The sequence below is a fragment of the Rousettus aegyptiacus genome, unplaced genomic scaffold (genome assembly GCF_014176215.1).
Source record: "Rousettus aegyptiacus isolate mRouAeg1 unplaced genomic scaffold, mRouAeg1.p scaffold_m13_p_2, whole genome shotgun sequence".
In the NCBI taxonomy this organism is placed as follows: domain Eukaryota; kingdom Metazoa; phylum Chordata; class Mammalia; order Chiroptera; family Pteropodidae; genus Rousettus; species Rousettus aegyptiacus.
Genome location: NW_023416295.1, coordinates 92,204,744 through 92,230,553, shown reverse-complemented (window position 1 = coordinate 92,230,553; position 25,810 = coordinate 92,204,744). Strand labels below are relative to the sequence as shown.

The window sequence follows — 25,810 nt, the reverse complement described above, 5'->3', positions numbered from 1 at the left end:
TGCTTATATTCCCAATGGGCTAGCAGCTACTCTGTCACTCTGTTTGGTACTGTACGCTGGAGAAGGGTTGGAGTCCTGATGAGTTCAAAGAGAGAGAGGAGGGTGACCTCAGAGCAGAGGGCATTAGATACCAAAGAGCCAGTCAACCTCTCCTACATACTGCCACCCATCAGGCAATTCTTATGGTTTGGGCTTCAACTTTAAAGTCTTAGGATAAATCACAATGGAAGGGTCAAATTTCCCTAGCTAGCAATATCCCTCCCCTAGGGGTCAAAGCAGGGAGGTAGGGGGTTTGTGGTCAAGGGTGGCTACACACTGGTTGCAGTGGCCACCCTGTGACACACTGGCACCTGAAAAGGACTAGGCAGAATTTATCATGAGAATGTGGGGTGGAAAGGGGCCAGAGTGGAGCAGAGAGAAGGCCTTTTTCAAGCCTGCCCTCTCACTGACATTCCTGCCACCCCCACTCCCCAGCTACAGATCACTCAAGGTAACTTCAAGTTTCTCCAGGTTTTTCTCATTGATTTTGGTTTCCAAAATCTAAATTTTCTTCTCACCTTACCAACTCTTCCAGGGTTGATTTTGGGGTAGAAGCCACAGCCAATTGGGAACTCCTGATGGTGGGTCTGGTAAAGTCCACAGCAGGTGCCACTTCCAGCCCATCCACCAGCCTCAGACTGACTACCCTGCAAATCTACTCTACACCCTGACCTCAGTCTTGTTATTTGGGGTCTTTCTTTGCCACTGACCAGAAGGAATTCCAGGCCACACTTTGGACAGGTCATCTGAAGCCTCTTAAAGGTAGCCTGAGAGAGGAAGTCAGAAAGGGCCTGAGGCACCTGGGAATGGCCTGCACCAGAAGGAAGAAAAAATGCCTCTGAGCTCTCTCGAGAGATTTGGGTTGGAATTCCTATTCTACTGTTTACTACCCATGTGTCCTCAGACAAGTTACTTAACCATGCTAGGCTTTGGGTCCATATCTGTAAAGAGATCAAACCTAGATAAAATTACTGAGCACTGAGGCATGTTCCAGGTAATAGGGAGGTGGGAGATGGGAGGTAGAGCTGTCATTTGGCAGATCTGCAGAGTGAATGGGAACTTTATGGAGAGACAAACAATCGCATCACTCCATGCTCCACATGGAAACATGGCTATTGATGGATTAGCAGAAGTCACCATGTGAGAGAAATCCTGCATAGCCAGCATGAGGATTACCATGGGTTGAAGGAAAGCGGTCATTGTAGAGACAGTGGGTAGCTAAATGCTTTAAATCTGAACTAAGTACTGAACCCTAGCCCTCAGGGCCCAGCACCCTGCTGTGAAAACCCACAACTGACACTACTATCAGGGAAGGAATGCTTTTCTTTTCACTTCCATACACTGGTAAGCTGAGAAGGAAATCTCTACATAAGGCCGCGGAAGGCTTAAAGCCGGTAAGATTCTGGTGACCATGTGCATGTGACTTCATCCATTCTCACCTACTGGTGACAATAGGATTAAAGAGAATTTGCACAGAACACCTGATGGCAATTTGGACACAGTGGACATGTAATCACTGGGGGCTGCTCCCAGATCATCAAAGGTTCAGCTGGGGGCTGTGTTTATGAGTCCCTTGTGAAAGTTCTGCTAACTAGTTAAGATTCTGTGACCCAGACATGTTTTCAGGGGGCAGCTTAGGACATGTTTTATGGGTTCAGTGCTGGGCCAACAAGTACTAGGTCAACTAAGACCTCAAGCACCACAGGTTATGGCAAGTCCACAGTGGGTGGTAGACCAGTCCCCTGGAGACTGGGGGAGGATAAGGATGTGGCTATGGGGGGATAGGTTCAGAACTTATTCTTGGAGTAGAGCTCAGGACTACTGGATTAAGACTTTGGACCTCAGTCTGGTGGCCAGGGCCCTTCACAGTATACTTAAAATAGAGCCTTTCAGACAGAGCTTCTGTGACCTGTGAGCTTGGAAGATCCTTTTTTATCCCAGTTCAGGGCAAATCACCCATTTCTAGGAGGACACTATCCCCATTACATTGGCCATCAGTGCCCCATAGGCCCAAGGACATGCCACTTCCTCCATGGTGTGAGAACCTGGCCCCCCAAGTCTTCCAGCTCTTCTGGAAGACTTCCTGAGGACAGTGACTCATCTCCATATGGCCAACCAGCCCCCTTGATGTCCCTGTTTTTTCCCACCTCAGCCCAGGGAAGAGGGAGACCTTTCTGTACTGAGGTACTTGGAGCCCAGTGGGGTGGGGGTAGGAGGTGTTTCTCATGGGTCAGAAATAGGAGCAGGAAGCTTGTTCAATTATTTTTATTTTGTCAGGCTTAGAGCATGCCTCAGATGGACAGGAGGACTCAGAGATGGATACATTTTAGGAGACCTTGGAACCACTGGCGCTAGTGCAGGCAGGTTTGTTGGGGGAGGACCAGGAGGGGCATGACCAGGAGGGGCACATGGGATCTATCACAGAGCCTAGAGAAAAAGCAACAGCAGGAGGAAGATCTGTGAAAACAAAAGGGTTGTGCGTGTACTGGGCTTGTGGACAGTGCCCACAGCAGTAACGTTACCCAAAGCAGGAGGTTTGCCCTGAGGAGGAGCAGAAGCAGGATCAGGATTGGGTGAGGTTCTCTGCTTCTCAAGGATCCAGCTGGAGAAGTAGGTGAGCTTGGTAAAGACACTGGGGCTTATAGGCGCATGGCATGGCAGGCTCCAGCTGGACAGCCCCATCAGAAACCAGGTATTGTTCAGCTTGCAGACGAGGGGACCCCCAGAATCTCCCTGAGGAAAAAGAGCACATAAGTCATGGGGACTAAGACAGAGAATGACACATATCTTTTAGGCAGTGTGAAGAAACTATATTTATTGTCCACCAGAGTGGAGTTTAGGAGGCTTTGTGTCAAGGTGGGGCTATAAGTTCTCATCGGAATCACCTGGGCAATTTGAAAAGTCTAGACACGGGGTCCTGCTGCAGATCTCCTGGATTAAAATCTCAAGGGTGGGGCCCTGGAGCCCATTTCGCAATGCTTTGGAGGAGACCCTAAGCATCCCTCCAGGCTAGCCATCATAGACCTGAAAGAACACACATGAGGCCCCATGTGCCAGATGCCAGCCCTCTGCCCTTCCAACCTTTGTGGGAGAAAGTACTGCCTGAGGTCCCCTGGGTCAGCTTGTGGCAAGCCTCTGGCTAAATACTGAGGCCCAGTACTGCATCCTACCTGGGCCTTTGTTTTTGACTTATTAAGGTCTCTAGTTTTTCTTCAATTTCTTGGTTGAGCTTCTTTAGAAAACACTAAGCTGTTAGATGTACTCAGAAGAAAATAGGTGATGCCAATGCCCAGGCTAGTGAGGTGGTGAGAATTGCAGGGCAACCCAGGGGGTTCCTAGAAGAATGTTGGGGACTTTGAGTACAGTACTCCAAGGCAGTTAGGCGCCTGCCACCATGGGGCATAATGCTTCCATCTTATAGGCCAAAAAATGGGGACCAAAGAAACTCAGCACCCTCCAGCCTTCTGTTGAGAATGAGCACTCTGTGTGTGTAGGACACACTGAGGTGACATGCAACACAGACACAGACAATATATCACACACGTCTGCTGGTGTGAAATGTGGAACAGAAACTCCCAGGGGCTGAGAAGTGATTGGGAAGGGCTGCTCTAACTGGGCCATCAAGAGCTTCTCTGAGCCAAGACTAGAGGTATGAGCAAGGCCTCACTCAGAAGATGCAGGCAGAGGTGACCAACATGTTTGGCATGGGTGAGGCCGAGGAGTGGAAGGGCCATCCATCCCTCATCAGCAGTGTGTGTGTGTGTGTGTGTGTGTGTGTGTGTGTGTGTGAAGGAAACACCGAAGGACACTCAACAGGGAAGTGATATGACTTGGTACAGATTCTAGAAGGACAGTAGAATGGTTCTTGAACTGGGTGGAGCACAGCCAGTAGCAGGGCATGAATCAGCATGAGGAGACCAGTCACATGACTACAGCAGAAAGGGTTACAGAGACAGGCAAGAAATGGTGAAGCCCAGGATTTGCTATTTCTGACCCTATCTCTCCATCTAAGGAAAAAATGGAGTAAGGCAAGAAAAGCAGAGTGAGTGCTGAATGGTGGGTCCTTGGTGTGCAGAGGTCAGAATAAAGAGTAGGAGAACAGGAGACACAGGATGGGCTGCCCTGGGAGTCTGAGGGAAGTGCTGCAGGGTGTGCTACTGAGCATCAAGTGGGAGGTCTGAGGTTGGACAGCAGCCCTGTGAGACAGGGTCTCTGGTTATCTAGATAAAAGTGCTTTGGAGGAATGGTAGGCACAAAAATCTGATGGAGTGGGCTGATGTGAGAAAGAAAAGTGATGAAGCAAGAGAGGGCAAGTGCAGATAGCTCTGGAGTTAGCCCAGCTAGGAAGATGGGCCAAGAATCAGGGTGGTGGGCAGAGGTTTTGGGAGGAGAGAAGGTGCATATAGGGCATTTTAAGATGGGAGTCATAGCAGTATGTTTACGAGCTGTTTGGGGATGGCCATGGAGAGGGAGAAAGAGCTAGAAAGAAGGTGCAAGAAAGGGAGAGGAGGCTGGCTGTAGGAGAAAGCCTGTGGCCACTCCAGCTCCAGAGGAGGGCATGGCTTCTCTAAGTTTGACTATGGACTCACTACCTCACCTTGGGCTATCTTCCTCCCTTTCTGGGCCTCAGTTTCTCCACCATAAAATAAAAAAAGACATTTGTAATGTACACATCCATAATGTACTCATAACCAATTTGATATGAAAGCCAGAAAACCTAGTAGAAATAATGGCAAAAAACTTGAATAGACATTTTACAAAAAAAGGCAATATACATGAAAAAGTGCTTATCTTATTCACTAGAGAAATGCAAATTAAAAATCACATGCAATTAAAATGAAAATGGTGGACAATATCAAATACTGGAGGAAGTAGAGCAAACCGAACTTCTGCCCACAGCTGTGGGAATTCAAATTGGTGCACACAGGTTGGAAAGCTGCTCTCCCATATCTATGAGAGGAACATGTGCCTATCTTATGGGACAGTGTGAAGCAAAGTGTGAACCCATGTGCACAGCAATGCTATTTGTAATGGTCTCAAGCAGACACTACCCAAATACCACCAACATTAGAATGTATAAATAAAATGATGTATAGTCACACGACGGAATACTATTCTGCAATAAGATAAACAATATAAACCACACGCAAAATGGATAAATCTCATAAACATAAAGCTGACTGAAAGAGACCAGATGAGAGTTATCCTGTATGATTCCATTTATAGAAGTCCTGACACTAATCTACAGTGCTTTAGAAGACAGGCCAGGGCTATTTTCAGGGAGTTAATGATAGGAAGGAAGTATAAGGAGATCCTTTGGGTGCTGGTTCCGTAAGTGTGTCAATTTCTAAAAAAAATGCATCATTTGGCACACTTGTCAATAGTGCCCTTTCCTATGGACACTATACTTCAAAGTATTTTTTTTTTTAAATGTGAGGAAAACAGATGGAGTGGATTCTTTGGGGCTTCTGTCTTTTGACTCTGACACTTCAGGCTTGGGTGGAGGTCAGGGGCTGGGGCGGGGTCCAGAGAAGGCAAGGGGAGAGCGGACAGATGCCTCATGAGAGAGGAAGCCTGAGCCACAGCTGGAAAGAAAAAGTCAGTCTCACTTACTCGGCAGATGGACTTTCCTGTTATGAGGTCCCCGGCACACAGCATATCCTCATGCAAAGAATATTGACTGCTGCTGGAGTTTGGCTCTTGGAAATATATTTTACAGACGTTGTTGTCTATGATGCCGACCTCTCCTTCCTGCAGTTGTAAGGGTGGAACCAGAAACTCTGCAGGGGGGGGTAGTTTGTTGTGGGGTCAGATGTGGGATGGAGCCAGGGAGAGAAGCCAGCTCCTTCCCTAATCTGTCTGCTAGAGGAAATGCCACCAATTCTAACTGACAAGATTGGGGAAGCCTTTCAGAGAACATGCAAAGATGAGGGGAAAAGATGTCAGGGAAGACAAGAGAGCAAAAGTGAGGAACATGCTGACCAGGAGGGAGGTGAGTGTGACTGCAATGGGGTGGAAGATGGGGGTGAACAAATGAGGCAAACTCCTTGCAGGGTACAAAGCAAGTAGGGCCTCCTCACCAGGATTTGCTCTGGATTTCATTCTAAGTACACTGGGAAACCATTGAAGGGCTTACTTATGTTTTAAGATTAATCTAGTTGCTATGTGGAAACAGAGGTAGAGGAACAGAGGGTGGAAGCTGGGAGTCCCCTAACAGATGCCAGCTGGGGTTCAGTGGTATGACAAATAAGACATGGCCTTGCCTAAGGAGCATCTTGTGTGTAAACATCTTCCAGGTAGATTCTATATATCGCTCACGGATCTGACCTGGTGTCCTTGCATGGCAGCACAGTATTACAGTGATGGTGCACTCCTGTGGAGTGCTTGCCATACAGCCCTCACATATTGTTAGGGGCAGCCTAGGCCCAACAACTGCAGTCAGGGAGGTTGCAGAGGAATGAGAACAGCTTTAGGTCCAGTCTCTCTAATGTTCTGTTCTGGTGGCTGCTGTAATCTATAATTTCCCTTCATGCCCCAACTCCTACCCTCTGACCCGCCTTGGAGAATCTTTCTTGGTCTGCTAGTGGTTTTTAATGAGTGACAGTCCATCCCAAGAGGGTATCTTTGGAAATGTTGGAGAGTTGGCTGTTTTCAAGATTAGGCAGTGCATCTGACATTTCATGGCCAGGAGCAGGGATGCTGGCACTGGCCTGCACAACAAAGAAAAAGGTGCCTAAATGCCTCCACTGAGATACTTTGCCGAATCATAACACTACAAATCATGTCAAATTTGTATTCTATTTTTTTCACTCAATGTTATATTTTCATAATCCAAAAGCATTTGCCCTTGTACAAAAATCTGCCCTACATTTCTCCTCTGGAATATACAAGTCCAGCAAGCTTGCAGAATGGGCAAGTTTTACTTGAGTTAGAGACATGAGGTAAATGTTCTTAAGACATAAATGCCCCAATTTCACGTCCTAGGCCAGAGAGCAGGCTTGCTTCATTTCCTTACTGCTGCGTCAAGTAACTTCCATGGCAGTGGGAGCTTACAGGGTGTTTGGTAAAGGAAACTCTGAAGGGCTCTGACCCAAGCAGGACCTGGGAGTCAAGGTGGAATCCTGAATGGCTCAGGGCCAAAGACCCCAAGTTCCTGAATCCAAAAATTAGAGATGCTCATATTTTTTTGAACCACGAACTGAAGGAAACTTGCTTTAGAAGGGCATACTATCAGAGCTGGAAGGGCCCTGCTCACCGTCCTCAGTGACCATTCCCCAGCCAGTTATCCAGCAGGAGGTGTGAGAGGGTAAGTCCGTAGTTGGCTCTGGGAGGCAGGCAGGGAGGATGTGGGAAGTAAAATTCACAGACAGATGCAATTGCAACAATGCGATGTCGCTCCCCATGAAGTGTCTCCTGTTAAAGTCACTGTGAACAATGATTCGATTCACTGTCATCTGCAGGCTGTGCTCAGTGGGATGTTGTAGCTTATGGTACCCTAGCAGGATCTTGTAGTCAGATGGTTCATGGGACCTGTTGTGGGGAGGGCGTGTTATCACCCATGTCCTCTGAGTGATGGGCCAGCACTCTGACTGCTTATCCTCAACCCCATGCCCTGGTTAGTAATCAGACCCCACCATTATCCTAGAGGTTTTTCTCTCCTCCCATCCTAATATTCTCTTAAGGTGGGTTTGATTGCTGTCTATAGGACATTTGTCCTTTGAAAGTTTCCGATGGCTTTCCCAGCATGCCCCAGAATCAAAGGAGAAAAAAATTTTAGTGCTGGAAAGAAACATTGGGGTACATTAAGCTATACCCCTTCATTTTAGAGGAGAGGAGATTTGGCTCATTCCCAGCTCTGACCAGAATCCTTGGATGGTCCCATGGCCTGAATGATTCTCCAAGATCCCATTTTCCAGGCCAGAATGATCTGTCTCCCTCCTTCCCAGTCCTCACATACCAACTTCTCAAAAGGCTGGTCCCCATCTAGTGACAGGCACTCAACAAGCCTTTTTGGAGTCAATAGAGGAGTGCATGGCACTGCTTCTTGTTTCTGGAACATGAGCAACTTTCCAACCCACATGTCCTGCTTGTGCTGTCCCCTATCAGATTTCCTGTGCCTAAATCCTTTTCCCACAAGGCCCCTCCTCTGATGTTATCCACAGCGCCACCCCTGACACTGGCTCAGGGCCTAACCTCTCACAAATTCTGGTCTCTCCATCCTGCATCACAGTAGCTGGACTGTGTCTTACTTTGCTGGTAGGATGAGAAGTATCAATGTGGATCTCGCATCTCCACCACCCCGCCCCCCCCCCCGCCCCCTGTGGGCTTCTCATGGGTCCTGGCACCCAAGGGTGTTGAATAAATGAATAGAACTCAAGTGGAGACTCAGAGCCAGGTGATGCCAGCAGCTCTGGCCTCCTGATGTGGCGCATGATGTCCTCCCCACTTCCTCTGGGCACAGAGTAAGCCCAGAATATACCCAAGGAACAGCCTACTTTATTGACTGTCTGCACACATCTACTAGACAGAGGCCTCTTGTTTCATTCCTCACTCTGGCCTGTGGGGATAGTGGTGACCACAGCTCTTCTTAGGCATATAGTTCTACAGAATAAAAGGAAAAGCCAGTGCTGGTTAGAAATGCAGAGTCCCAGCACACCTCCAGAGAGGAACGTCAAGTGTGCAGGTGGTCAGGATGCACAGAAGCCTCTGGCAGTCGTGCTGGAGACAGCATGGCTGTAAGGAGGCAAAATGCTTGTCCACACTGGGCCCTGACCAATGTGCCCCTACCCCAGCCTCAGGAAGCTGGGTCCCTGGGACTATTGCTCTGACTTAAAGCCTGAAGCTTGTGCCAAGAAAGTGACAAGGGACACTACAATTTGCACAAAGGGAATTGAGGGCCACTGGGATCTTGTGGGGACTATTTAGAGCTGGGCAAGATGCAGAAATAAGAGTTCACCTTGACTGGAAACAGAATTTAGATTCCTAAAATATAGGGAAGATAAAGAGTGCATTGGCAGCAATTACTTTGGAACTAAAGTCTGTTTTCCAGTATTTACTGATAATTGTAATTAGAGTTAATTTCCATTTAGCTATTTACAAGTAATGTACATGTAGCTGAGACACCATATCGTCTTGGTAAATATTACCACAGTGTGAGGAATGGGTGGAAGGGGACATATCCAGAGGGAGAGATGAGATAATTGGACTCTGTCCTGGGAGATGTGACTTAAACACTCAGGAGACTGGAGTCAGGTGGTGAGCAGGGATGGCATTCCAGGTAGAGGGGACTGCTATTTGGGCAGGGGCAAAAGCACACAGAGACACCTGGTGGCAGCAAACTACCCCAAAACAAAGCCTAGAAAAAAAATCTTTGACCCCATTCTCCCACTTAGGCTCTACCCATCTGTGCTCCTTTTCCTACCCACTCCACCCTCAACAGTTGGGCCTGTGGAAAGACATACTTTTGGAAACAGTGGGCAGCTGAGATCACCCAGAAGACATCAATGAGAGTCGCTCCACAGGTGTGCCTGCCACGGTAGAGCAGGCTGGCCTGCCACGGCCACCGCAGGTCAGGTGAGTTCTTACCACCGAAGATCTTCCCGGTCACTGCAGGCTTCCCACACACTGTGGAGACAATCCCAGCCATGAGGCACCCATGTATAGACACCAGCCTTGCTGCCTCCAAATGTTAGCATGACCACTCCTCTCGCTTCACAGCTGGGAAATCCAAGGCCTAGGGTGAAATGACATGGCCTAACTGACAAAGGGCCACCTAACTTCATTGGTGATGGCAGTGCTAACGGAGCAGCCTGTGGGTCTGGAGGAGGAGGAGGAAGAGAAGGGGGGCAGCCAGGGAAGGGCACATCAGCACAACAGTGGGTGGAGGTCCTGACTGGGCAGTGGCACTGCCCCACGTCCTTCCCTAACACTTTGTTTCCATTAACTAATACACACCACTCTTGGAAGTCCCAGAAACTGAGGGTTTACAAAGGGATGTTGTTTGCTCAGGGCCACTGATGATGAAGTGGTTGCACCCTTCCCACCTCAGCCCAATGTTCTAGAGAGACTGGAACATACTTTGGACATACTTTGCTTGACAACTCCCTGAAACGATACTTTCCATTCCTGAATGAACAGAGCATGGGGGCCAACAGGGACATGCCCCTGTAGGACCTCAGCCTCTAGACTAGGAAACTGAGATACTGTAGGAAACAGCCACAGGTAAGAGGGGGTGCCCTGGCCTCCTCAGCCTCTGCCCTCTCTGGCCCCACCTCCTATGCCTCCCAGGAACCCAGGAACCCTAGCGCCTGATCCGGCCAGGTAAACGACCAGGTGAGAGAGGGTCACGATAGAGGTGGGCCACCTGGGCTCCCTGGTCCTGGCTGCCCACTCACTGTTCTTGGTGGCTGCGGAGGGCTGTGCGTGCAGCAGCAGGGGGTGCAGCCAGAGCACGGCCACTGCCAGACCACAGGCTGCCCACCAACCTGGGCCTGGGCCCCCCACCGGAGCCCTCGCCATCCGACAGAGCTCACAGCTCAGCTCACAGCACTGCGCGCAGGGGCAGCTGGGAAACCGTCTCCCGGGAAATGGCGGGGTTGGGGGGAGGTTCCCTGATCTAGACCATGACTGCCCTGTAAGGAGTTACCTGCACAGGTGGATGCCAGATCCATAGAAGGCAGTTATCACTGGGAGCCCCCAGGCTGATGGGGGAAGCAGAGAGCACATAGGGTCCTTCTATCCAGGGATCCAGTTTGATGGCAGAGGCATCAGGGAAGTTATGGCATATGTCCAGAAATATACATTAGTGGTCAGAGGTCAGGTGCTTATATAATGTCACTAAATATTGCCAACTTGTTTTCAAGATTCGATGCACTATACCACCTCCCGTGATTAGGTCAAGCTTTCTTAAGCTCACTTGTGCATAACATAATCAAGGAGTGGATATCTCATCATACTCACAGGTCTCACCCCCACTCAGCAGCAGGGATTTACCCAAAGGTATAGGTCATGGAAAAAGGTCCAACCTCTGCCCTCTGATGACTAATGTCTTTCTCAAATGCAAGATTATCCACGACATCTCAAGGTTCCCAAGGTTTCCTTTCATTACAGTATCAACTCAAAATTCAAAGTCTCATCTATTGGAAGAAATCATCCATAAGACATGACCACTGATTGACCCCTGAGCTGGACCCCAGCAACTGGAGGCTCTTCACCCTTCCCCTGTCCTTGGAATATACAGTGCCCACTGTCCCCACAGTGGGAACTATTCCAAAGATAGTCTTGAGAAAGGAAGGTGTTGTTGAGATCATCTGGGTGATGTATATGACTGAACCTAGGTTAGGCCTCTGTATAGATTCTGGCATGTGGGTATGTGATCTGTTCGTCTTCTGGCTTCCCAAGACAAGCCTTGTATGTAAGTTCTCCTGTTTATTAAAACTGCCACCTACCTCTTTCTTCTGTCTCTCTGCGCCCTCTGTATATGGGGACAAGTTTGTGAACCAACATCATCATCTAAATCTAAATATCATTATCTCATCAGCTTGAAGTCAAAAATCCCATCATCTAACTCCTGTAAATCAGGTGAGGATGAGGTTCCTTGCTGTAATCCATTAAATACAGCTCTTAAACACAATTCTTCCCCATCTGTGGACCCATGAAACTAAAGAAACTACTACTCAACATTCCTGGCACACAATGGTAGGACGTGCAGGGGTAATAGTCACAAACATTTCTGTTCAAAAAGCAGGGGTAGGATGGAAAATAAAAAAAGTTACTGGTTCATAAATGTATAGATATAGATGTGAACAAAACGAGCTCAGTCTCTGTGTCTTAGGTTTTATTTCATTTTTCAGTTTCATGCTCTTACCCTTGACCAACTTCACTGTCCTTAGCAAGCATGTCAGAGTTTTCTAACTGATGATTATCTGTTCTTCTTAAAATGTAGCCATAAATATTTGTGTTAGCAACAGCTGGAATGACATAACAACCAAGATAAATATCGAACTGGTAAAAGTATAGATTATAAGCAATCATTTATCATTAGAACACCAGGAGGTATGGCCCCAGGTGCTACTGCATTCTTTGCCCCTTTGTCTTGTTGATCATTAGTACCCAACCTATACTATAAAAAAAGTACCACAACAGGGGGCTAATAGCAGACAATAATTTTCAAAAAACTGTTGGGCTGTCTGTCTGCTTTGGCCAAATCTTCCTGTAAGTAAATTACCCTATAATACATTCTGTTATATTCTATAAAGTTGCCTGCTTTGTCTTTTGGTCTGAAGATACCTTCTCTTATGGTGGTCACTAACCTTTGCCTCACTGTCAGAAAATACGTTTTTATATCTTCCTGGTCAAACTCAAGGCCTGGGGATGAAATTCTCCACCACCCCGAACTCTGCCCTTTGGATTCTTTCTTGGTCACCCTTCCTTTGTTCCTTTTTTTTTTTTTTTGTACTTGATTTTTTATACTCTCTGAACTGTTTTGTTTGTTTTCCTTTCCTTATTTCTTACTTTTTCTTGATCTTTAAGATTTCATTAATTTTAATAGAAAATCTTCAAAACCTGTAATACAACATTTGTAGTGCTTCAGAACTTACATGAATGGATTTTAAAATTTTTCTACATAGGTCATTTAATCCTAAATTAAATGGGTCTAAGGACAAAGGCAGTTTCCTACTGAGAGTCTGCAGGAAAACTGATTTCAGAGAAAACTGGGAGATGAAAGGGACTTTGGATAGGATCAGGTACAGGGGATATAGCAAAGCAAGCTCATCATCCGAGCTGCTTCTCGAGGGGCTCAGGTGAGGGAAGGGCATGTCTGGCAAAGGGACAGATAGCTTCCACCTGTCATTTTCACAACTATGAGCATTTCCAATTTTCAGATGAGGAAACTGAGTGCAAGGAAAACCAAGCCTTACATAGGGAGTACATGGCCAGGACTCAAGCCCAGGTCTGCTGGTGGCTTACCGTTCTGTGTGCTGCTCCTGGCCAATCAGTGCCCTAACCATACCCCACCTGCCCCAATTCCAACCTGTTTCCAAAGGGGTGAAGAAGGTAGATTATGTTCAACGTGGGCATGGGTATGATGTTCAACAAAGCTGGGTGAGTTTGGAGAGGAGTGCTGTGAGCAACAGAGGGGCGCTGGGCATGGAGAGGAGCAAGCACTCTGAAGCTTCATAGCTACCCGGGATGGGGGGCTGTGCTGATCCCCACCTCACAGATGGGAAACCAGCATCACTGAGAGGTAAAGTGACCCGTAGGCAGGGTCAGTGCCAGGACTGGGCACAGCTAGCAAGCTCTAGAATCTATGATGGCAACTACTGCCTCATACAACCTCTCTCTACAGGATCCCCTGGGGATACTGCCTGCAAAGTGATGGGACAGGACAGCCTTTTCCCCTTCCTTCAGTTTCTTGCCCAATTAGGATATTCCCCCTCTCTCTTTCCTTCAGAAAAAAGTTGCTCTGAGCTTTGCCATGAGATGGCAGAGTTAAACTGTCAGATGTTATCTTAACCAGCTCGTAACTCCGAATCTAGGATCTAAATCATGGTGTCTACAGCCTTGGGGACACTGGTTCCCTTGTACCTACTCTTTCCATCATCCCTTCTTCAGGTTACTCATGGCCCCTCAACCTCCCCAGTAGCTGCACCATCTCAGACCCCTAATTTCCCCTGCTTTATCCTCCCTGTCAAATAGAAGCTCGCTCTCTTTGGGAATCCTCCTGGCACTTGTGGGGACTTTTTAAAGATGCCATCTTCCTTGATTTTGTCCTGTGAGTGTTCTGTCTCACCCTCCTGTTGACACAGCCTCATGGTGGAGCAATGATGTGCAGCTGGGATGTTGCCCCCGAGGCTTCCCTTGGTGATGGACGACTCCTTCCTGACCACAGAGGGCAGGGCTAAGATGCTCTGGCTTCTACCATGCCCCCTGTGCTTTTCTCCCTCCTCCCACTGCCTTCCAAGTCCCCTGTGTCACTCTGGATGCCTTTGTTTGTCCACAGGAGTTCAGGCCTCAGAAGTGACTGTGCACAGTGTTATTTTCTGTTTTTAGAATGAAGGTACCCCTACACAGCCTGCGTGTTGTTTGAAAAAGGAAAATTCTTCATGATGGAGCAACTGCACTTCTTGAGAAACATCACATGTGCACATACAGAGACTTGATCTAGCATCCTCTTCACTGCTCTGCTTGTAATACTGAAAATAGTATGAATTTCCATAAATAGTTAAAGGATAAAAAATGGTGGTACAGTGAGAGAATGGAAGGAATATTAGTACAGTTTCATAGAATGAACTGGATCTGTGTGGTAACAATGTTGATCTGGAAGTTATGATATTGAGAGAAAAAAATGATCTCAGAAAAAAATTACGGTATGATACCAAACATGAAAATCAATACTATATACAGTTTGGAGACCATATATTTGCAGTGAAAGTTCAAAAACATGGGTAAGAGGAATATAAAGACAATTCAAGGTGGATGCTGCCTCAGAAGAGGTAGGGAAGGAAATAGGCCAGTAGGTGACAAAGGGGACTATAACTGTAAATAAAATGTTTTGTTGTCTAAAAATATATATATATTTTGTATGTATTTTCATGATATATTGTATATTTCTTATTTTATATATATTTTATATAAAACATGCAATATATTATATTTGTGTATATATGAAATGTTAAAATATTATATAAAAATGATTGGAACTAAATATAGCAAAATACAAACATTTGTTAATTCTGGATAGTAGGTCCCTGAGTATTTGTTAATTCTTCTCTATATTTTAAAAGTATATTTTAAAAAGTTCAAAGTGATAATAAAAGAACAAAGTGTTATATATTAATTTTTAAAATTAAATAAATGGACAAAATAAATTCTGAGTGTGAACGAAGTATAAAAGAAGTAGCAGAGTTATACAAGGAATTGGACTGTGAGTCTACAGAAGATGAACAGGAGTGGCCTCCAGAGCAGCGATAGGAACAAGCTAAAGGAATTGGCCATGGGAGGAGCATTCCAGACAGAGGAGACAGTGAGGAACTGGGCTGGGCCTGAGCAGGGTACCTGAAGAGAGGAGGGTGGACAGGGCAGCTGCCATGCAGGCAGGAGTGATCACAGGGCTTCTCAGGCTGGAACAGGAGCTCAGGTGATTGCCAGGCTTTATGGAACCTTTAGGAGGCTTCAGGATGAGGATGGACATAATGGTCAGAAAAGAACTATGGGTGTAAAAAGTTTTTTTAAATGTGTTACTAGTATGCTGAAATCCAATAAAATAGTTTACTGACTACTCCAGTGAGTGAATGAATAAAAATTTCCTCTGACTACCATATGGAGAAAGGGTGATGGACATGCTAGTGTGTGTGTGGAAGGCAAGATGTGGGCCTACCCTGAAGAGCAAAAGGCACTCAGGTTTGGATGCAGGCAATGAGGATCAAATGCTGTGATCTTCTGTCCCAGATGCTTCGGCCAGTCTCTAGGTGCTATCGTCTATTTATTTTTTCATCCCACGATTTACTAGCTATGCATGCTGAGCCAGCAACCATCATCTGAAGTGGGAATGGGGCATGGATGCAAACGAGTCCCAGCCAACAATTGAACATAATGATGCAAGACAGGGCAAATACCCCTGACTGAGTGATGGGGAACTTAAGCCCTGTACTAAGAGAGAAGGTTCTTGGTGGAGCATAAGAAAGAAATCAAACACATTCTAAGTTAGAGTCAAAAGGAAAGTTTATTAGAAGAGTAACATTTCATAGGCAGAGCATGGTCTCCTTTCAGAGGAAGAGAGTGAGAGAGCCTGAGAGAGACTCTGAGGAACAGAAACAATAGAGATAACGACAACGAGAGACAGAGTAAAGGCACTGAGAGGGACTATCATTTAGTTCCTGTGAGTTACAGTTTAAAGACTTTGTTAATCCATTTTTCTTTGATATGAATATACAGTGAGGAAGGATAAGTGTGTATAGTGTGAAAGACCAGCTGGTAGTTCCCAGCCTTTAATCCATAGATTCCCTATGGTTTTGGCCATAGAAAATGAAGGATTTTGTTTTATGTAGGGGCCACTTAAAGACTGCTTTTCGTTCATGATGTGGGAAAATGTGTTGTTAGCAATCCAAGAAGAGATCTTCTATTGTTCTACAGGTTTCCTCATGGTCTGGCTATAGGGCTGATCAGCATATTGCAGTCTCTGAATGTAGGTTGATTTATCATTTATTTCTCTTGTCTCCTTCTTACATTAATAAGACAGAATAGCAAGGGCTATGGGATTATCAAAATTTTATTTTGTCTTTCATCAATATATATTCTTCAATTAAAGAAATCTGGGGTTGGATGACATGATTCTCTATATATAAAACCCTAAAGACTCCACAAGAACACTACTAGAAACAATAAGCAAAGTAAAATTTCTGGATACAAAATCAAAGTTCAAAAATCCATAGCTTTCCTATACTCTAAAAATGAAGTGTCAGAAAAAGAAGTGGAAAAAATAATTCCTTTTGCAATTGCAAAAAAAAAAAAAAGAATAAAATACCAAGGAATTAACCTAACAAAACATATGAAGGACTTATATAATGAAAACTATAAGACCCTATTGAGAGAAATCGAAGAAGATACAAAGAAATGGAAAGATATTTCATGTTCTTGGATTGGAAAAATCGGCAGTCAAAATGACCATATTACCTAAAGCATTATCCAGACTTAATCCAATCTCCTTCAAAATCTCATCAGCTTTTTTTTTTAAAGAAATAGAACAAAAAATTATCAGATTTGTATGGAAGCACAAAAGACCCTGAATCGCCAAAGCCATCCTGAGAAAAAAGAATAAGTCGATGTATCACTCTGCCTGACTTCAAATTATACTATAAAACAACTATAATCAAAATGGCATGGTATTGGCAGAAAAACATACACACAGACTAGTGGAATAGAATCGAAAGTCCAGAATAAACCCATGTTTATATGGGCAAATAATTTTTGACAAAAGAACTAAAACCGTACAGTGGAGAAAGGAAAGCCTCATCAATAAATGCTGCTGGGAAAATTGGAAAGCCACCTGCAAAAGAATAAAACTAGACTGTTGTCTATCACCACACACCAAAATTAATTCAAAATGGATTAAGGACCTAAATATAAGACCTGAAACAATAAATTTCATAGAAAGAAAGATAGGAACTAAATTCATGGACTTCAGACTTAAAAAGGATTTTATGAATTTGACCTCAAAGGCAAGGAAAGTAAAAGCAAAAATAAATGAATGGGACTACATCAAACTAAAAAGCTTCTGCTCAGTAAAAGAAACTGTCAACTGGGTAAAAAGACAGCCATCTGAATGGGAAAATATATTTGCAAGCAATGCCTTCAATAAGGGCCTAATATCCAAAACATACAAACAACTCATACAACTCAACAATGACAACAAAAAAACAAATGATCCAATTAAGAAATGAGTGGAGAACCTGAATAGACATTTCTCCCTAGAGGATATACAAATGGCCAGCAATATTGAAAAGATGCTCAATATCGCTAGCAATTAGGGAAATGCAAATCAAATCCACAATGAGATACCATCTCACACCTGTTAGAATAACTATTATAAACAGGACAGTAATATCAAACGTTAGGGGGGATGCAGAGGAAAAGGAACTCTCACACACTGCTGGTGGGACTGCACACTGGTATAGCCACTATGGAAAACAGTATGGAGGTTCCTCAAAAAGCTAACAACTGATCTACCATATGATCTGGCAATCTCTCTACTGGGTATTTACCCTAAAGACTTGAAAACTCATATCTGAAAAGATATTTGCACTCCAATGTTCATAGCAGCATTATTCACAGTGGCCGGGACATAGAAGCAACCAAAGTGTCCTTCAATAAATGATTGGCTAAAGAAGCTGTGGTACATATATACAATGGAATATTACTCAGCCATAAGAAGAGATGAAATACTTCCATTTGCAACAACATGGATGGACCTTGAAATAATCATACTAAGCGAAATAAGCCAGACAGAAAAAGTAGAAAATCACATGATATTACTTATATGTGGGATATAAACCTAAAAGCAACAAATGGTAGGACAAATAGAGACTCATGGACATGGACTATAGACTTGTGGTTACCAGAGGACTATAGACTAGCGGTTACTAGTGGGGTGGGGGAAGAAGTGGGAGATAGATGGGGTAAAGGGGGTCAAATACAGGTGGTTAGGGGGAGGGTGAAGTGGGTAAAGGCAATCAAATATATGGTAGCTGAAGGAAACTGGACTTTGGGTGGTAAACACACAATAGAATATACAGATGTCAAACGATAATGTACGCTGGAAATTATATAATTGTATTAACCAATGTTACTTCCAAAAAACTTAATTTAAAAAAATAAAATAAGGGTGGAAACAGCACATGATTTGGAATGAGATACTTATTTGCCGAGTGAGCTTGAGATTGACTGCATGTGTGCCTGAATTTCCATAACCTCGGAAGGGTTCCTGAAGATGAAGTGATGTGTATAAAAGTGCCTGGCACCTAGTAGTTACCATGTTCATTCCTTTGCAGTGTCCCTCCACTACTTTATTCCTGTAGCCTGGTCAGGTGACAAGGCCAGTTGCTGAGCGACATTGTATTGCTGCCAGGAGACCAAGAACCCCTGTTTACATCATCCCCTTCAATTTGGTAGTCCTGGCTGCCAGTTGCTTGGGAATAGCCATATGAGGTGGGGTTCTGCTGGGGAGTCGCAGGGCCATCTCTGCCATTGCCTCCTGTGCTGCCCACAGCCTGATGCCCTTGAGCTTTGTTCTGACATCACAATGAGTAATTCATGTCTCAATTACAATGAATAATTCAGCATCAGGGACTATGCAAATCTGGGGAAATATGGCTTCTTACTTATCCTGAGTCTTCTCACAATGTGACCATAGGCAAGACACTTAATCTCTCTGGGCCTCAGTTTCCCACCTGGAACCCATTTTGCCAGCTCAAGGAGCAATGTGGTGCTTCTATGATATGTGCCCAGTGCCTGCATGCAGTAGATGCTCCACAATGAGACTGTGTGCAGGCACTATTAGCTTACCTTTCCCTTGGAGGACAGAATTTGGGGGTCCTGTCCATTTGGTGATTTGAACCTGTTTGCGTCAAGCCCCTTCACAGTTTCAGTTTATCTCCAGCTTCCTGGTCCTTGGACAGGTTTAATTTCAACATCCTGAGGCTTTTGAAATGCCACAAATGGGGAAGGCTTAATTTGCAAAGTGACATGTAGATTCACTAACTGTGTTGCACACCTGTCCTGTGTCAGTATACATGTTGTCTTATGTAGCAACCACAATGCTGGCAAGCAGGGCTGTTCTGACCCATAAAGAATGCAGAATAGAGGGGGATGGAGCAGTTAAAGGTTGTGGGGTCACCAGCCAGGAAGTGGCAGTGTTAGGTCATCCCCATAGTGGCCAGCTTATTCCACTCTCCACGCAGGTCTGATCCCAGGACACCCTATTTCTATGCTAGTCTGTATTTTTCCAGGAACAGTAGCCTGGGTGGGCGGGTCTTCACAGCAGGCGAGGATGATGATGCAAAGGGATTGTTTTATGTACTTTGTAGGTCATACAAGGAATGATCCTCAAAGGCAGACTATTATATACACTTAGCTGCTCAGTCATGATGGTGTTCCTCTTTTTCTGTTTCCCTGGAGCTGTTGCCTGTCACTGGCTATCAGCAGGATTGACCTCTCTCAGCCACATTTTTACCGAGAAGTTGTCATTTAACAGATTTTCATCTCCCAGGGAATCTGCATTCTAAGACAGTCACCTGCAGAGGACAAGACTGAAAGCCAGGACTTGGGGGTGGATGTGCAGTTCTATAGGGCTGACAGCAGACAGTTCCTTGCTTCCAACCCAGCTCTTCAATACGCAAGGTGCCCCTAAGAATACACAAGGTGGGGAGAGAAGGCATGAGGGGACACCCTGAGGAGCCAGACACTGGCATAGAGGACAGAGAGGTAGGGTCAACCCTCTATATTTCAGTTTCTTTGGAGGAGAGAGGTGTGCTTTCTCAGAACAACCTGTAGAATCTTTACCATATTCTGCCACCAGGACACAGGAGTGGCTAGTGTAGTTTCTTCTGCAGGAATGATAGGTGATTTATGAAGATTCTGGAGAGAGTGGTAGGAAGTAAGGGCTATACACACTGTAAAAACTTCTTGGTTTTTGTGACATTTCCATGAGGTGTCCCTGGGCAGCATTCATATTTCACAAATAAGGAAACAAATGTAGACTTCTCAAGTTGCTCGGGAATAGCCATATGAGGTGGGGCTCTGCTGGGGAGTCGCAGGGCCATCTCAAGGCCTCACAGCCAGGACTTCCAGAGCATGAAGCCTGCTCTCCTGAGCCTCAGCCCCATTCCTCTGGCATCCTGACGTAAGTCCTAGCCAAGTGCACATAATTGTCTACACGCGCAGACAACCTGAGATGTCCCAGCTGCCCATGGATCTCTTCTCTCTCCCACTTCTTGTTCTGTCCCTAGCTTCCATGGGGCCTTGTCTGACAGACCATGGCAGAGACTTTCACATAGAAACCCTACACATGAGCGGCTGAGTACTGTTCCATGTGGAGTCCTGGCCTGGGCCTGTGGCCCAGGGCTGTGTGAGGAAGAGTATGAGACTGCTACTGCTGGGGATGGTCTGGGACCACTTCTCATCCAGTTGGTTCAGAGATATCTTCCCTTTTTCAGATTTAGAGGCTTCACAGTCTGACAGGCTGAGGTTAAAGATTAGGTGGTGTATTCATCAACATCTAATTATGGCCACCTCCTCAAAACTGTGAGTGTAATTGTGGAACAGGACCTTTAAGTTGAGCTCATTTGAAGGTTTTCAACATTTCGACAGTTTTTAAATAGAAAAAGCTGTCTTTTAATGACAGGCAACCCTCCTTGAAAATGGAAGTAAGTAAAAGTGACTCAGCAGAGCTCTGGTCAATGCAGGATGAAGTTTCAATCTGTACCCTTTTAGTGGCTTCCTCCACGTCTTCCACTAATGAAGCGTAGTTACTGACAAACACAGAGAAGCCAAAACATTACTGAAAGCTGGAACCTGGGAAGTAAGCAGGCAGATATGCTGAATCTGGGGCCATGTGCTCAGGAGCAAGCTGCTCAGAATGTGGGAGGGAGGAAAGCAAGCCCAGGACACACCTACTGTGAAGAGTGCCTAAATGAAGCTGGAACCCCAGGAGATTGTCTCAGAACAAGGATAAATGGCAACTAGGAGAACAGCAAGAGAACTGCCTGACTGCCTTGATATTGACGCCATGCAGAAGAGCCACCCTAAAAACCACCCTTCAGACAGGATTAAAGCTAAGTTTCAAACCATGTTTGTCTCAGGAAATTGAGTTTGCTCACCAATCTTATTATAAGCCGCTATCACCTCACTGTTCCTGTTATAATTTCCTTCTTCATAATATATATCGTATAATACTCTTGCTTGTTAGAAAAAATATTTCTAGGCTTTTCTCTCCTGGTCCCTTTAAGTAAGAATAAATTAGTGTTTGTTACAGATTTATTTTAAAAATGCAGTGCTCCTTCTCTTCTCCATCATGCATGGAAACACCAATGCTAAGAAAACACAAATGCTCATGGGAGCCTCAGGCAGATCTCACTTTAGGAAATAGCCTTCATTCTATTTTCCATCAGGGTCCTTAGAGCCTCCAGGCTCCTTGTTCTCTCAGTTTTTTCCTGTCACTTGTGTGTCCTCTCCATTGTGGCACTGGTGCCTATTGTGACTCTGACCTGCGCCCACTATACCCAAGCCTCCACACACCTGCCCATGCAGTTCTTCGTCCTGGCCTCCTTCTCTATCTTTCTCCCTAGACTTATTTCTGCTTGAAATCAGACTTATCTGGCTTTTCTTTTGCCTCCCTTGCATTATTGATCCCACTCGGGAGCTCAAATCTACCTTCCCTTTTGCCTTGACTTGCAGTTGCCTATGTGTTGCTAACCAGTACAAATTTGTGTAAGACAGATCTAATTCCCATTCTTCACTGTGGCAGGCCCAGATTTTTAATTTTCACATGTCTCTATTCTAAAAACTAATTTGTACTAGAATACCTATGACAGGGAAATCAATAAAAAGACAGGATTAGACAGGTCCAAGATGGTGGCATAGGAGGATGCTGAGCTCACCTCCTTTCCAATATACATTGAATGTATACCCTATATTTAGGGCAGTCCCTCCTGAGAGCTCAATTGAATAGCTTCTGGAGAGAAAGAGAGGGTGGTGGGGGGGGGGGTGGAGAGAGACTGCATAGCGAAGATTGGGAACTACAAGAGCACTTCAGGAGGTAAGGAAATTATCCAGGATTGGAGGAGCTGGTAAGCACCACTGTTTTCATTTCCCATGCACTTAGAAAGTTGGTAGGAGCTCTAGTTATGTTCTTTGGCTAACCTGCAGGACTACTATATCATGTTCCCAGCCACCCCTCTAAGAACTAGATCCAGCAGGAACAGGTTTCCATAATATGTGTAAATAAGACCCCTCACCTAGAGGTTAATACAGCAGGTCTGGGAGGGAGCTGTTGCATGCACCTACTTGGTTGCATTCTCACTCAGGGCACACCCGCCCAGAGAAAGCTGGAAATTAGTAAAGTGTTGTGGTACTCATGTGCAAGGCTTTCCCATGCAGAATCTGTGGGGCACCAAGGAAAACAATATGGAGGTTCCTCAAAAAACTAAAAACAGATCTACCAAATGACTCAGCAATTCCACTTCTGAGTATTTATCCAAAGAAAATGAAAACACTAACTAAAGATAAATGCACCTCTATGTTCCTTGCAGCATTATTTATAATAGCCAAAATATGCAAACAACCTAGGTGCCTGGTAATAGATAAATGTATATAGAATATGTGACATATATGTGTGTGCGTATACACATATATAATGGAATATTACCCAGCAACAAAAATGAATGACATCTTGTCATTTGCAACAACATGGATGAAACTAGAGGGTATTATGCTAAGTGAAATAAGTCAGGCAGAGATATATAAATACCATGTGGTCTCACTTACATATAGAATCTACAAAAACAAAACAAATGAGCAAACAAAACAAAACAAAAAAATGGACTCATTAAAACAGAGACTAGAGCTTGGTGGAAGGTGGCAGACTAGGTAAAAGCAGGGGTTTGCCTCCTTCCAGGTCTACATCGAAGTTACAACCAAATTATAAAATAATCAACGTGGAAAATCACCCAAAGTCCAGCTGATTGTAACACCTATGTCTGATATGTAACACCTATGTCTGATAATGTAAAGGAGCCACACTGAAGCAGGTAGGAGAGGCAAAGTTGCAAATTCGGCTTAACCCGCACCCATGGTGATAGAGGAACACTGGGAAGGAGAGAGAGGCTGCAGAAGCTCCCCTGAAGGAGAGGGGGGTCCTGGCCTCATTCAGGGGCTCCCCAGCCCAGGGTCGCAACCCAGAGAAGGGGAGATTCCAATAACTCTGACTGTAAAAACCAGAGGGAATTCTGGCCATCTGGGTGAGATAAAAGAAGACTGAATCCCTAGATGCCCCTTTGAAGGACCCACGCGCAGGCTTTCTGACCTACGGACACTCACCAGGGGCACTGGCAGTATGTCAGAGGCTTGTGAGGAATTCATGCCAAGAAAATCTGCATTATTGTGCCTTAGTCTGGACCTCCTACCAGGCAACCTATAGACCAAGCCAGCTTGATTGTGCAGACTCCTCCCATAGGGCCATTAGAAAGTGCTGACCTGAGATTAGCCTGCCCCACCCAACCTGCAGATTGCCCTAGGTTTTCTGTTGCTGAATGGCTGCCACACCCTGCACCAATTCAGGGCCAAGTATTCACAGCTCTTGGCCAGTCCAGTGAGCACACCTTTCTGAGATAGGATCAGGCAGATCACTGCTGCCAACGTGACCTTGGGTGGATATCGAGGATCACCAAAGTTACAGCAAGACTGAGACTGTGTTGACCCGATTGCCATTGTCTCCCTGAGATCCCGCCTCACCCTACCCACAATTACCCCAGGCAGCCCACTAACAGTGAACCATTACAGCCCTGCTCTCCCCCGCTCCCCCGCCCCACCCCGTGGGTCTCCAAATCTACACAGGCAACAAACTTTGGCTAGCACAGGGTGGGTATTGCACGGAAATCAGTTGCAGGCAGACTTCTGCTGCCTGCAAAAGTTGCAACATTGTTTCTGGGGAGTGTGGAGGTCTGTGGCACCACCCCACGTGGTAGTTGGTCTTGCTGTGATCTGTGACTACAGCAAAAATGCCTGGACACAGAAGTTGGAACAAAACTGAGGCAGTATTGGCCTGATGGCTTCACCCAAGCCACAAAGTGCCTGAAACCCATTGACAGGCAACCTCTCATGCCCTGCTTGACTCTGGAGTTGTTCAGTTTGCACAGGCAACAGACCTTGGCTAGCACATTGAGCACATTTAGGAGAAAACTGTTGTGGACAGACCACTGCTGCCTATATGAGCTGCAATAACTCTTGAGGGGATCGCAGGGGCATGTATTGGCCTGACGGCCCTTGACTCCTTGAGCTCCTGCCTCATCCAATACACAAAGTGCCTTCCACACACTGATTGGCAGCTGTCCTTGCCCTGGGGTGGTGCATTAAGATCCAAGGTAGGAAGCACCCGACCTTGCTACTATTGGAAACTTGTACCAGGAGACACAGAGACAGTGCTGGCATGTAAACTGACACTGCAGTGGCAGGGGTAAAAGTATTGAACAGACCCAGGAAACTCCTGGGGTCTATGTGCCACCCAACATGTATATTGCCCAGAGGCTCTTCCAGTTTCAGAGACTTACGGGAAACTGACAGGCAGTGTCAGACCTGGAGGAGCACTGGTCTCTCTGCTAAACTGCCCTAGGTCAGGGACAAGGGATAACTCACTGCTGCCTACAGCATTGTCTCTCCCACTTACCTATAGATAGGTCCAGCATAGGCAACAACCATCTATGGATCACTTTGTAGCCCCCACTGGGAAGCTCTGAGCAATCAAAAGCAGTGGCTGACTTTGGCCTACTGGGAAGCCCCTCCCAAGAGGCCACAAAACCAAGGCATCTGGAGGCTGGCACCAGACCACAGCAGAGCAATTCCTGACAAATCCCATTAGCAATACACACAAAGGGTGGTTGCAATAAGTACACAAGCCTGCTATAGCAAATTGCGTTCAACTCTTTCAGCCCCCACACAGCATCCCTTACCTTATGGGTATAGTCAGCCTGAGCATTAATGCCACCCACTGATGTACTAACAACAATAAAGGCATGGAGACAACAGAAGATCGCACATGACCCACACAAAGATCACATCCAGAGCCCCCAGCATAGGGGATCAGGGAGAGTGCACCACTGGGCTACACAGGACACCTTCCACATTAGGCCATCCGGCCAAGGTTAAAGACAAAACAAATATTCCTGACACATAGAAATGAACACAGAGAGGCTAATAAAATGAGAAAATATAGAAACATGCCACAAATAAAAAAATGGGAGAAAACTCCAGAAAATAAGCTAAATGAAATGGAGGCAAGCAGCCTACCAGAGACAGTTGAAAATAATGGTTATAAAGATGTTCAACGAACTTAGGGAGGGAATATATAAACACAATGAGAACCTCAACGGAGAGATAGTAAGCATTAAAAAGGACATAGAAACTATTAAAAAGAATCAGATAGTAATGAAGAATACAATAACTGAAAAGAAGAATAAACTAGAAGGATTCAACAGTAGATTGGATGAAGCAGAAGATCAAA

At 45.5% G+C, this 25,810-nt stretch overlaps 1 protein-coding gene across 1 annotated transcript; it reads right to left on the bottom strand.

Annotated features, from left to right (window-relative positions):
• Positions 1–2,363: 2,363 nt before the first annotated feature.
• LOC107500612 (serine protease 40) lies at positions 2,364–9,685 on the bottom strand. Its single transcript, XM_016126048.2, has 4 exons — positions 9,501–9,685; positions 7,295–7,569; positions 5,653–5,819; positions 2,364–2,772 (listed from the first exon to the last, which is right to left on the bottom strand). The coding sequence occupies exons 1-4, from the start codon at positions 9,683–9,685 to the stop codon at positions 2,467–2,469; spliced, it is 933 nt and encodes a 310-aa protein (XP_015981534.2). The 3' UTR covers positions 2,364–2,466.
• Positions 9,686–25,810: the final 16,125 nt, after the last annotated feature.